Below are 13394 nucleotides of genomic sequence, written 5' to 3'. Positions count from 1 at the left end.
AAACGTGAAAAAAGATCTGTTTCCTGCTTTGCTTGAATCGTTGTCTACCCTTTGAGTCTCCTTTATTGAGATATAACCAAGTTTTTCTTTTGACCAAACAGGACTTCGTATTTTAGGGTAAAACAAATTTTCAATTAGATACATGTAATGAAATAAATTATATAAGATGTGGGCTGTGATATTTCGATCCATTTTCCTCGCATCTTTTATTACTATAACGATCATTCTTCAGAACTGGAGGTACTTGACGAAGACTAGACGATTTGCAATATAGTTATTGCCACGATTCTCGAACAAAGGAGTTGTTAAACTACGGTCTGCAATGGAAGCCAGGAAAGCATTGGATAAGAGGATCTTAATTAATGAGGCTCTGTAATAAAAACCCACGCTAAACCACCTGGGTCTTCATTGACTCCCTAAATGTGCGTGTTGGAAAAATTTATGGCAGACTCACACGAATTGACATCCTTTTAGGCTTTCACCACAATTAATTAAGAATATAATACATTAATTGAAACATACATGTATTATGTTCTTTAGATAGGCCCCTTTGAATGTTGCTATGTTGCTATATGTCTTTAAAAAAATAAAATAATTTAAAAGATGTTTTAATGAAACGTTCAGTCGTATTTTGCGGAGCTTGATAATGATAGATATATTTTCCGCTTTGTGAAACCGTTATTCACAATCTTGAACCAGAAAAATATGTTTATGTCAGCTTTTAAGAGAGTTCGAAGGCCTAATTTGACTCGGTATGGAGACGTGGTCTAGCTCTTAGTAAAGCTCAAACACAAGAGTATAAAAATTAAAGTAAACGACTCTTTTCAAAATACATGTATACTTTAAATAAACGATTGTTCTCGAATTTGTCCTGCACTTGCTTTCAACTACTTAATTTAAAAAGGAGTTTAGAAGTCTTCCTTATATAAATGAAATGAAAATATTTTCTTTTATCTTTTTCGTCACACAGCACACATTATTGCATACAAATGAATTTAACGAGAACTAACCAAACTACTTGAGCCTCCACGTTGCAAGGTCTTCTTGTAAATATTGGTTCAATCTGTTGCAATTTGTTTCTTAATTAACGTCTTTTTGTAGATCATTTTTATGCATTGATATTCGACCAGCCCTTATATATTTATTACTAGATGCCATTTTGTGTATGTTATGAATAATATTCGTGAATGTTAACTTGATAATATTGGTAAGTTAACGTTAGTTGTGTCCATTTAAGAGTTAAATCGCCATGCCATATACATGTACTCAACGCACCCTGCCTGGGGCCTCGCATCATGATTATGATTGACGCGCTGATAAACAATCTATACGCAACGCACTCAAAATGGTGGCGACTATAATCATGTTTCGGTTCAATCACAATGGGTAGACTGCGGGATCAAGGCTTGATTATTCGGAAATGAAACCGAGTCTCACTTAACTGGTAAGAAATCCGATGTATTTACATTCTTTTCTCTTTGTTTGAACGGGAACTGGGAGCTTCAGTTTGACCCATTTTATATACAAAGCTTCTTCTAAACTTATAAACCTAAACAGCTAAAAATAAACCAAATATTTTTAGATCGACTGTTGATTGACCTTTTGTTTAAGTCAACTTTTGCGTATAATATTTTGCTTTTAGAAAAAAAATCACGTTTTTCCTAACATTGCATCCTTCCTATGCAATCAGTGATCAATGATTTGACGTTGAAATGCGTAATCGAGCGATTTATGTTTGTAAGATGAAAGCGGGGGGCTCCTTGGGGGGTAAAGCGAGATAGCTATAGAATTTATTACACATCCGTGCATCAACTGTTCTAAAATCATTAACAGTACTAAAACAAATATAAAGTCTTTTGTAACTCTTGCAGACCTGTTAACATTTAATCAATTTTTATGCATTTCTAATTTTTAGTTACAATTAGTACATGAACTCAATTTCAAATCCGACAGGAAGACAGGTAATTTAAATTACACATTTTCCCCATATCCTCCACACTAGGTCGAAAATCGTGGAACCATTTTTGACATGATTTGTTAGGATTTCAGAAAGGAAACATGCACGTAATTACTTATATTTTCAGGTAACGAGAAAAGCCACATAATTTACATATTTATACATGTGTATACATGTGCTTATGTATTACTTGTAAGTTTTTTATTTCTACTCATTTGAGGATCCAGGTGCTTAATAAATATACTTTAAATATTGAATAAAATAACACAGGTGGTATGTACATGTACATTTTAGTTATATTAACCAAACAGTGTGCATTGAATATATGATCTTTTGGGGATGAAAGTGTCAGCGTGTGAGATGTTGTGTTCGCCTCTGTCTATAAAACAAATCATTTAGAATACATAGGGGTCAAATAACGTTGAAGAAGGAGAAGAGGATCTTTTGGGGATGAAAGTTTCAGCGTGTGAGATGTTGTGTTCGCCTCTGTCTATAAAACAAATCATTTAGAATACATAGGGGTCAAATAACGTTGAAGAAGGAGAAGAGGGTCCCGTGTAATCATTGCAACCTTTATAACACGTATGAGGCAACAAAGAAAACATTTTATTGTATATAAACATCTATCTTTTTCTTCATAGCTGCACACTTTATATGTAGCTACATATTTTTGTAGCATAGCCAGTGCCTATATACACTTTGATCTTTGACATCTCGAACACATTATTGGTCATATCATATAATGTGCTTAGTTACATGTATCTTAGACCTGATTTATCCGCATTTACATTACTTAAATGTGCATGCAATGCCATGCATATAGCTACATTATGAAAACCTTAAGATAATTCGACTATAAAGCATCCCCTCCCTAAAAACTAGCAAAAACTTAACAAAGTATTAGTTCTGTAAATCCTCCGTGTTGTGCTTTCTTTTCTTTTCAGAAATATCAGTAAAATTGTTAAAAGTACTATACGATAATTCATAAACGAAGTTATTGACCTGTACTGATGATATTTTATTTTTCAGATATGAACGCGATGGCAACTGAGAAAAGTTCGAAGGCAGAAGACAATAAAAGTGCAATGTACTAATGATATTTCATTTTTCAGATATGAACGCGATGGCCACTGAGAAAGGTTCGAAGGCAGAAGACAATAAAAGTGCAATCCATATCATAGGTAAGTAAAGAAGAGGTGCTGCAATATGTCCATACATGGCCGGGTGTGGGTAGACAAAAAATAGTACCGGCTTGGTTTTGTTTTTAATTACTTTCGTAATTCAATGTTTTCATGTTAGTTGGGGTTGCGATGAGGCCTCTGACTGGCTTGGGTAGAATAATGGTAGTAAATTGGTGTAGTATATGATGAATCACCTCGGTCGATCGATTTTGATAATAAATAATAACATGACATGTTGATGTATTGCATGATTGTTGCTGGAGGAAATATAACTCTCTCCCCTTTATATATTATTATCATATTATATTATAACAATAATAGGATATGTCTTGGTTTGTAGAGGATGATGCAGAAAATACAACCTCGTCATCGGACGCTAACCTCTTGACCTCTAACCTTCCCATGGTGTTGTCCGGCACAGGATTCCCATGGGACAACAAATGGACACACTCAGCCACAAGAACACTTCTGGAACTGTACGTGAAAAATGAAGAAAAGTTCAAGGATCCCCACACCAAGAAAAAACAAATTTGGGGAGAAATTTCCGAAATACTCCGTTCAAAGGGTTTTACATTCGATGCAGAAAAATGTGAAAGGAAATTTCTTAACCTTAAAACAGTGTATCGAAATAACGTGCAACATAATTGTATGACAGGAAATCACGACCGCAAGTGTTCATTTTACGAAGAATTAGATGCTATATTTCATTTAAGTAAAAAACTGAATTCCAGCAAAAAATCGGACTCAAAACTTCCAGACGTTGTTGAACCAAAGCGAACGGCACACCGAAATCCAAGTACCGACACCGTCACGTCGTCTGCTAAAGCAGCTCCTGTCCCAGTAATGCTTATTCCCAATAATGGCGGAAAAGTGTCAAACGAAGCAGAGAAATCCCTCACCTCAGGTTTATCCCCTACCTCAGTTTCATCTCCACATAACCCCCGAGTCAGCATAAATCCACTAGCGTCAGGACACGCGATCAATTATCCAGTCAAATTCCATGCAAATTTCCCTAAGAGGAATCAATTTCTTTCGCAGCGTTTTCCGAAATCCATGCCCAACAATCCGACTAACAGACAAGCTGCACCAGAACCTCCAAACCGTACCCAACCCGTTCAAAACATCCCTCCCTCAGGAACAGCGGTTATCGATCTTTGTAGCGAGACTACAGACTCTTCAAAACGAGGCTTAAGTGAAAGCGAGGCCCGTTCCGAACAGTCAGCTTCAAAGAAGAGGAGAGCTAGTGATTTACAGAGTCTTTTGGAGAGTTTCGAAAATTATCGTCGTGAACAGCGCGAGCGTGAGGACCAAAGGATGCGGCAGATGAAGGAAATGCACGATGATGAAATGAAAGTGACCAACCGGTTTTTGGACATCATCCACCAGTACGTCCAGAATGGCAGCAGCTAATGTTACAGTTTAAGTTATCTCTTTTGTACTTACTTGTTATTTTTACTACATTTTGTATTAGTTACTAGTAATATGTATCGCAATAAACAAACTACAAGCACTTCCTCTTAAACTTTTGACTGATTCTCTAATATCTCAATCATGTGTTCATTGTTCAAACCCAAAAGTGGAAAACCCCGGAAATTGAATAACGGAAACAATAATCCTGAGAAACACAATGGCTAATTAATTCAAAAGAGATGGGATTGGAAAATAGTTTTGCTCATTATTAGCTCTAATTTTTTCCCCACTCCACAAAATAACTAAAATGTCATACATTCATCTGAACACAGCGATTTAGCGATACAAGTTACACTTTGGAAACATAAATTTACATATAAGTGTAATACATTTAGTGGAGACGTGCGTTGATGAAGTTAGTTTCAATAAGAGATACATGTTTTAAACCTCTTCAAATTGAATACAAGTAGTTTATGTCTCAGTGAATTTACGATTCTCGAAACCGCATCGTCTTTAATGAACCGAGCTTAAATTGTTCTCCCTGTTTTACCATATCCCTATAAAACTTCCTAAAGGTTTTCATCTTTCTAAATGATAAACAACGAACGGATGTATGGAGGGTAATCATGTTAAAAAATCCAGTCCTGTAATCCGAATATGCAATCGTGTTGGCTTATGAGTTTGAGTATGAATGTGTGTAATTCTGATCGTGTAACCTTTAAACACTTGGGATAAACATAAGATTTGATTCTATTCCTTCGATTCTTCGAATCATAATAGAAATGCGTGTATATATTTAAACAGTCATGATATCTGATGTCGATTAAATTTTTCACTCGCATCTTTTCTGGATTCTCTTGATATAATAGAAACCAAACTCATTCATGTATTTTTTTCTTCATAGAATCGTTCTTCCAAAAATTGTATTTATCCAGAGATGATATATTGATATCTAATATTCTTTTGTTCTGTGCCCATTCCGGCGATTACGGCATGTCTTTTCCTTCAGCTATCGGTAACGTCACTGTTTCCATTATATGGTCGTGTCAAAATTCGACGAACTTGTAGACTTAACATTTGTTAATTTGTTACATGTCAACTGTGCTTTTTCAGAAAACGGAGATACAAATGCAGAGACTTCTAATGGAAAATGCGTATTAAAGTGCCAGGTTACATGTACATTACAAACTGCATGTTAAAGCTACAAATGTGCTTCTGTAGGAAGGTCTTCTGCAGAGTCAACTTTCGAGCGTTTATGTTCGAGTGCAATAGGTTACACGATCAGAACTACACACATTCATCATACTTAGACTCACATACCAACACGATTGCATATTCAAATTCAAAAGTTTACATGTCTGGATTACCCTCCATACGGATGCCGTTTGTTGAATGTTACAAATGCATTCTATCTATTGTTTACATCATTGTTTATTTGCCAAAATCGACAATGATTTGCAACGGAGAGAAACAGAAAACGTTAGAAAAAATCTTTTCAATTTTTTTTTAACTTTATTTTTTTTTCAACCAAGTACAAAACAGTGTTTACTGCCGTGTACAATTCTAAATTCGAAATCCAACTTAAAGACCAAAATGAATTCCGCTCTAGCTCCGATTTTATAGAATGCCGGCGAACGTTACTGTTCACACGCATTATATTTCAATATATCTTTTATGACGAATACAAAAGTTGCAAGGCCAAGACCAAGCATTATGTAACTTGTGTCGTATAGAAGTTTAAATTACCGACTCATGATACTCAATATACTCTCATATAGTGTCGTTTTAAGACCACAGACTTTACCAACACGCATGCGATATCATACTTTTATTCTACTTTCGAAATGGGTCTTGGTGACAATGCGTTCCTTTGGCTGAATTCATGGAGTTCGACTGCTGGAATGTTACTTATATTTATTTTATGGCTTTTTCTTTGGTGAGAAAACTTTATTAATATATTGCTTTCGAAACTAGCTGTTCATAAGACTTGCATTATATATGCACTCATATAAGACATACATGTATTTTATCACATGGCTGATGTCTAATTCTTTAAGGTTAACAAGGCGAGAAGTAGATGAGGCAGAGAGAAGGACCGGAATCCCCGCGGCGGGTGGCGCCCTGCCTCTGTTGGGGCATCTCCCTCAGGTCTTTAAACTGGTAGGGAGGAAATCCGAAATCACCATATACAATATTTAAAAAAACCTGTATACTAGTATATATGGAACACCATTGCTCTTTTGTGTTGTGTAAGGTATTAATATCTGCGGTTTCATATTTGTTGTCTAATAATTATCAGCTATGGTTCCGTCGTTAATTAATTATGCTGCGGTTTCATAATAATATGCTGTAGTTTTATATTTCATGTGTTGTGGTTTCATCGTCTGTATTGACTTGTAAACTGCGCTACCTAAATATTAGGGGCGGGGCATAACCCTGGCAGGGGCTCAGATGGCGAATCTCCCGGGGATCTTGGATTTTGAAGATTATATACCAATCAAAATTTATAAAAAAGAAAAAAAAAAAGAAAAAAAAAGGTAAATTTATATAAAACGTTTATACATCTGGCATGATGTTCGTATCCAACTTATGGTATCTAAATTAATTAATCATCCAGTAAGAAACCGTTGGGATTCACTATAGCGTACCTAATCATAAGAAGGTTATAAACTTATTACATTTACATAATTAACATAGACTTCATTTAAATCAGCACTTCTTAGCGCACTTTGGATATACAATACAGTGTATATGGTATGTGATAACAAAATTACATTGCTGCATAGAAAAGTTCATCTTCCCAAGTCAAGGGTTTCTGATCCGCTTCGCTCTACATAAACCCGTTTATGTAGAGCGAAGAGGATAAAAAACCCTTGACTTGGGAAGATGAGAAAAGTTACGATTTAAAATTTCAAACAAAATATGGAAGCAGTTGCTTTTTGAAAATAACAATGAATACAAATTTTGATAGTATTAATCAGTACAGCAAGAGGGCATGACGTTAACACTTCACTTTGTCATGCGCAAGTACGGCGGATATCGTTTATTTCTTTTCATTTCATTTCATTAAACCACTCACTCACAGTGAGTCTTTCTATGTTTAGGGAGTTGATGATTTTGAAAAGAAATGGCTACGGAAAAAGAAATCCAAGCTGCTATTGTAAGTATAAGTTCCACTGTTCTACTCTTGCTGATGTTGTTTTTATATTGGAGCCGCTAAAAGCCTCAATCATTTTGCAAAAAGGGTACCCTTTTCTAAGATAGAAATGTTTTAATTTTCCAAAATGTTATTACCAACTATATGGAAAAGGTATAGAGCAACTATCAAACCTTCAAATGTGATAAGTAAATGTGATAAGTAAATGTGATAAGTTTTGTCATACATGTGTACATGTATGTTGATTTTCCCAATTTATATATGTAACTAAACCAGATATGGTGAACATCTCTACGGGTCCTTACCTTCATAGGAGAGAACATAAGGTATAGACAAGGAATTATGATTCTGTTATTTCGTTAACCTTTGACAAAGAAGGTTAGTTCAAGGTCACGGCACAATATTATAACAAAGCGCTCTGTGGTTGAAATAAAAAGCCAGTTTGGGACAAAATGATAGAATATCAGCTTATTTGACATTTGATGGATGTCGGAGACGGACTATTCCCTATAGGGAGTCCGCAGTTTCTAAGTTTTTCCAATTTTCCAAAAAAGTAATAGATATCCGAAGTTTCCTACCTCTCATTATGGACATTTTTTTACAGATCATGGTTCGGCAATTCCCCCATGATTACAGTGACTGACCCTGAGGTACTCAAGCATGTCCTGGTTAAAGAATTCTCCAACTTTCATGACAGACCAAGACGGGTGAGGTTCCAAGTTAGGAATTAAAATATTGAAATTAAAAAGGTTTTTGTTTACAAGTTACTGTATATATTTTTAGTCAACTTTACCTGTGTCTAATTGCTTATGTTGTATTTATAAACAAATTCGTAAGTTTTTTCGTAGAATTACCATATGACACAACCGCCAATAAACAAGGGCCTGTTTTTTAATCATGGAGATCATTGGAAAAGAATTCGCACAATCATCACGCCAACGCTCAGCACTGGGAAGCTTAAAGGCGTACGAAGTCACGAAATAATTTATTGTTATGTGATTCTGTTTTATATCATTCATAAATCGCAAATAGTATTTAAGGGTAGTAACAAAATGTAAAGTTTTTATGGCTCTGCAGATGAATCCCGATATCAACAGATATTCTGAAAACTTGGCTGATAAAATGGAGAAACTGGCTAAATCGAAAGAAAAAGTCGAAATCAAAAGGTGACATGATGGTTCTGATTTCTTTATGAAAGTAGCCATAACACGCTTCGATATAGCCAAGGGTTTCCTATACACAATGTTTTTTGTTTATGAGGAACGTAATATTTCGGAAACCCTTAGCTAGTGAAGATTTCTTAGCACTGTTCAGAGAACCAATGCATGCGTTAAGAAAGATCTGAATTTCGAAGGCGCTATAGAGCTTTTGTATTTCATTTTACAATTGTGCGTGACGTCAGTTTAATGTGATTGAAAATAGATCTACAAAAAAAGTTACTGGATTCAGAAAGTCACTACACGTACAAGCATATTACCAACTCTCAAAATCAAATAGGACATGATTCGAATAAACGGCATAGAATCCATTAAATAGTGCAAAATATAACAATGTGCGTATGAACTACTAATGGATGCAGTATCCTGAAAATGTGAAACTATTATACATTGCATTTTATTTTAAGTGGCGAGAATTAACCTTCTGATATGAGAAGTGATTTTGGCGAGTTATCCTTTACAGGTTGTATGAAGGCTTCACCCTGGACACTATATCAGCGACAGCGTTTGGGTTGGATGTAGACTGCATCAACAATCCTGATGGTCCTTTCATCAAGAACATGCGGAGCATTTTTGAAAAGGGGATAGGGGTATGGAGAAGAATTTTCTTCACACTTGGAAGTAAGTAAAGTTTTTAAATATAACGTCTCCAATACAGTGTTGTAAACTGTATTTAAAGGGTTTAGAAGGCAATGACTATTTTTATTTATAGACATATTCCCAACGTTCATTCCCGTGGTTCGATATTTCAAAATGGATTACTTTGACAAAGACCACCTTGATTTCTTCATCAGACATTGTCAAGCGATGATAGAAGACAGAAAGACAAGGGTCTCTCAGGTATACATGTTTACCTGTTTACGTCTAACACCTGTTCATCTTTACAATGCCAGGTTCAATGGTTATATGCATATACATTTATGTATATATAAAGGTAGTGTAACCAAAATCCTTTGATACTGTGAAGTACATAAAGATGATCAACCGCTAAACCCGTTATTCTCGTTATGAAATCAAAGGTAATATACATGTACCATTGGCTCAGAGAATATGTTATTACTTATTAGGTTTGTTACTAACTGTCTACGGAAATTTGTCGGTTGTTAAGGTCCATAGAAGGCTGAAAAAAAAAAACTCAATGAGTTTTTGGATATAAAGCAGTATATAGTACAAGTATCTGATTTGTGTATATAAGACGCATTCAGGCTCTTGATTAACAGGCTGTTCCAGAATAACGTTTTAACCAGCTTCGATTAATGTCACAAATAAAAAAGCGGATTAGTTTAACATCAATTTTGTTGTTGTAACAGAGGAAAGACTTTCTTCAGTTGATGGTTGATGCAGAATTGGAGGATAAGTCGACTACAGGTCCCGAAGTTTGCAACGTACCAAACAAAAGTATGAATCAGAGTGAAACACGGCATCAGACAGTCTCTTATCTGGATAGTGTAGAATTTTCAAAATACACGATTTGCAATAAATGACTAGTTTACTTCGCTTGCAGTCACAAATTTTACAGTGCAAAGACATAGGGATATGACCTTTCTCCGATAGATGACTCTTTCATAACACGGTTCGTTTCAGGGTTGACCAATGACGAGGTGGTTGCACAGGTGTTCATGCTTTACCTGGCAGGGCACGAAACCACGGCCAACACGCTGACCTTCGTCTCCTATGAACTAGCCCTGAACCAGGAAGTTCAATACAGAGTGATTCAAGAGATTCAAGATCAGATAGGGGAGGTAATTCATCGGTGTACCTGCTCGTCCAAACTATTGAATCTTCGCTAGCTAAAGGTTTCCGATCCACAACGCTCAATGAGGAACCTACGTAGTGTATCAAATTACGAAACTATAATAAACATCAAAGCCCAGGCAGCTAATAGTTCTCTTTTGTCGTTTAACTGTCACCCCTCGCTTTGAATTCAATTAAACTGGTGACTGTGAAAATGGTCAAGATTGGATTACTATATTGTAATGTAATTTGGAAAATATCGCTGTGTTTACTTCCTTTAAAATTGCAATCAATGGTCTTTCAGGCGATAAAAAACCCCACATAGACAATTGTTTTGCAGTGACATATATATATATATATATATATATATATATATATATATATATATATATATATATATATATATATATATATAGAAGGAACCAACCTATGAAAACACAAACAAACTGAAATATATGGATCAAGTTATTATGGAAACACTCAGAATGTTCCCACCTCTAACGAGGTGAGTATTTTTCATAAAAAATATACCGATATTAAGCAAATAAATAAAAACCTCATTCGTTAATAATCTGTGTGTAACCTTTTTTTCCAGACTGTACCGTGAAATACAAGAGACGGTGACGATCGGGAATTACACATTTCCAAAGGGATGGACCGTGGTTGTTCCGGTGTTCAGTATTCATCGTGACCCCGAATACTGGCCTGACCCGGAACGGTTTGATCCCGGAAGGTATGTTCGAGTATGAAACTGCTTAACGTTGTAATTTTAAAATAAATTAATATTAGATTAAGAAACATTGAAAATAAAATCACCATGATTGATCAATGATAATTCTCCATGCGATAGAGACAGTGTTTTTGGCCCCTGAATAAGCACTTGGTTGGTAACGTAAATCAACATGTACCTTTTTTCTTTAACAAAAATAAATATTGAGGGCCTTTCCAGCGAGCCAAAGAATAAAAGACTAAATTTTGAAGTTTTTTTTTTTAGATTTGAAAATCCCAAATCCACTCAGAACAAGTTTTTCTACATACCATTTGGTCAAGGTCCCCGGATTTGCTTAGGAATGAGACTGGCCCTGTTGGAGCTGAAAGTATCTCTTGTTCACGTGCTTAAAAGAGTTCGTCTTGTCCCATGTGAGGAAACACAGGTTCGCAGATTCATAGCAATTATATAGGGTTTATCCCTTTTTGTGTGGTTAGGATGGGATGAAGAAGGGGAGGCAGGTTTGGAGGAGAGAATTAAAATTTCGAACAATTTTACTTGAAAAATGTGCGTAAGAAAAAGTGACTTTCTAAATTCGCTTCTAAGTTCGAATTCGTTTTGTATTATTCTTGGGAGATGGTTTTTTTCACTTGAATCAAGAATGCTGTAATTTTTCTATGAATAAGGAAGCACCAGAAAAAAAACCCGTATGAAACTTGAGATTACGTTAAGTTTGATTTATAGAAAATACTATTATATAACATTAGATTTGATGATCAAACACCCTGTTGAATCAATATGTTTAAATACTAGTATCTATATTGTAGATGTCGTTGAAACCCGTCACCCACAAAGGCACGCTGATATCCGTGGAACGACCCATTCAACTTGGCCTACAGTTGAGACAAAATGAACATTAGAGCATTTGTACATGTACTGACATTTTATTTTAAGCAACCAATATTACCCCAAAATGATCAGACCATTCTCGTACATGACATTGTATTTAACCTGGATCCGCCGTCACAAACTTTGCTTGTCTAATTAGGTATATAAATTATCGACCTCGAATCTAAGTTTTTACCTCAAAATGTATATTTTGACTTGAACTTGAAGGTTGAGTAGAGTAATTTCAAAATGTTGGTGACTGCAGTTCTGGAAAAGAATTCGAATTTTATGTTGACATTAGTTGACATCTTATCTGTAATTACCGGTATTGTATACGAGTAAAAGAACTACGCCCACTAACGCCTGATGATCGTCCCCTTTAACACTCGTCTATTTCAGCTGAATGTAGATGGGTGAATATGGCGTGTAAAATGTCTATATATAAAGACGGGTTAGATACTGAAAAATTAAAATATCGACATTGAAGTTTGATCATTTTAAAACAATCATTTAACACAATACATATTTAGCATATCGTCGATTTGTGACCTTTAAATATGTTTAATACTTGGAATATGTCGATTTGAACTGGTGTTTGCATATCAAAACCTCCAAAATAGTATCATATTTTTTTTTAGAACTTCTATGCCTTTTCTTTTATTTAGTGGGTCTGTATTTTTGTCATAGTCTAAATAATGGGGGAAAATCCATTTCAATCAACAAAAACGTGGAGAGATGACCCACTATACATTAAAAATATCATTTTGTATCCAAACAATTGAACGTTTCAGAAAAATAATACAAGTCCATGAATTCGTTGCCAAAGTCACAAAGCATTTAAACAACGTACTTTGTTGTGACTGAAGTAATTCAGTGTATAGAGCACCAGGCATTATTAAACCTTATATATCTAGGCTATTAAGGTTGTGGGTTCCGCACCATGCACCAATATTTCTTATGGTTTGTTAAAATATTCAAAACTGCATGTACAGATTGTGCTTTTTCAAAACTTGTATAAAACATTATAAAATAGATTTAATTGGAAAAAAATCAAATTTTAATTTGTATTTTACGACTAAACCCATAAGTGCCAAAACACTATATATATATATATATATATATATATATATATATATATATA

The 13394-nt window shown here is 35.0% G+C and overlaps 2 protein-coding genes across 2 annotated transcripts; both read left to right on the top strand.

Moving 5' to 3' along the window:
- The first annotated feature begins 1305 nt into the window (after nt 1–1305).
- On the top strand, nt 1306–4653 carry LOC128155168 (uncharacterized). Its single transcript, XM_052816750.1, has 3 exons — nt 1306–1444; nt 3070–3138; nt 3479–4653. The coding sequence occupies exons 2-3, from the start codon at nt 3072–3074 to the stop codon at nt 4546–4548; spliced, it is 1137 nt and encodes a 378-aa protein (XP_052672710.1). The 5' UTR covers nt 1306–1444; nt 3070–3071; the 3' UTR covers nt 4549–4653.
- A 1683-nt stretch (nt 4654–6336) lies between these two features.
- On the top strand, nt 6337–13349 carry LOC128192209 (cytochrome P450 3A9-like). Its single transcript, XM_052864717.1, has 14 exons — nt 6337–6484; nt 6606–6708; nt 7653–7708; nt 8310–8412; nt 8554–8670; nt 8783–8871; nt 9386–9543; nt 9635–9762; nt 10233–10320; nt 10507–10664; nt 11073–11161; nt 11252–11389; nt 11651–11810; nt 12193–13349. Exons 1-14 carry the CDS (start codon nt 6393–6395, stop codon nt 12283–12285), a joined length of 1572 nt encoding a protein of 523 aa, XP_052720677.1. The 5' UTR covers nt 6337–6392; the 3' UTR covers nt 12286–13349.
- Nucleotides 13350–13394: the final 45 nt, after the last annotated feature.

This window comes from Crassostrea angulata, chromosome 7 (genome assembly GCF_025612915.1).
Source record: "Crassostrea angulata isolate pt1a10 chromosome 7, ASM2561291v2, whole genome shotgun sequence".
Taxonomy (NCBI): Eukaryota; Metazoa; Mollusca; class Bivalvia; order Ostreida; family Ostreidae; genus Magallana; species Magallana angulata.
Note: the sequence above shows the minus strand (reverse complement) of the source record. Positions and strands in the feature narration are given on the sequence as shown.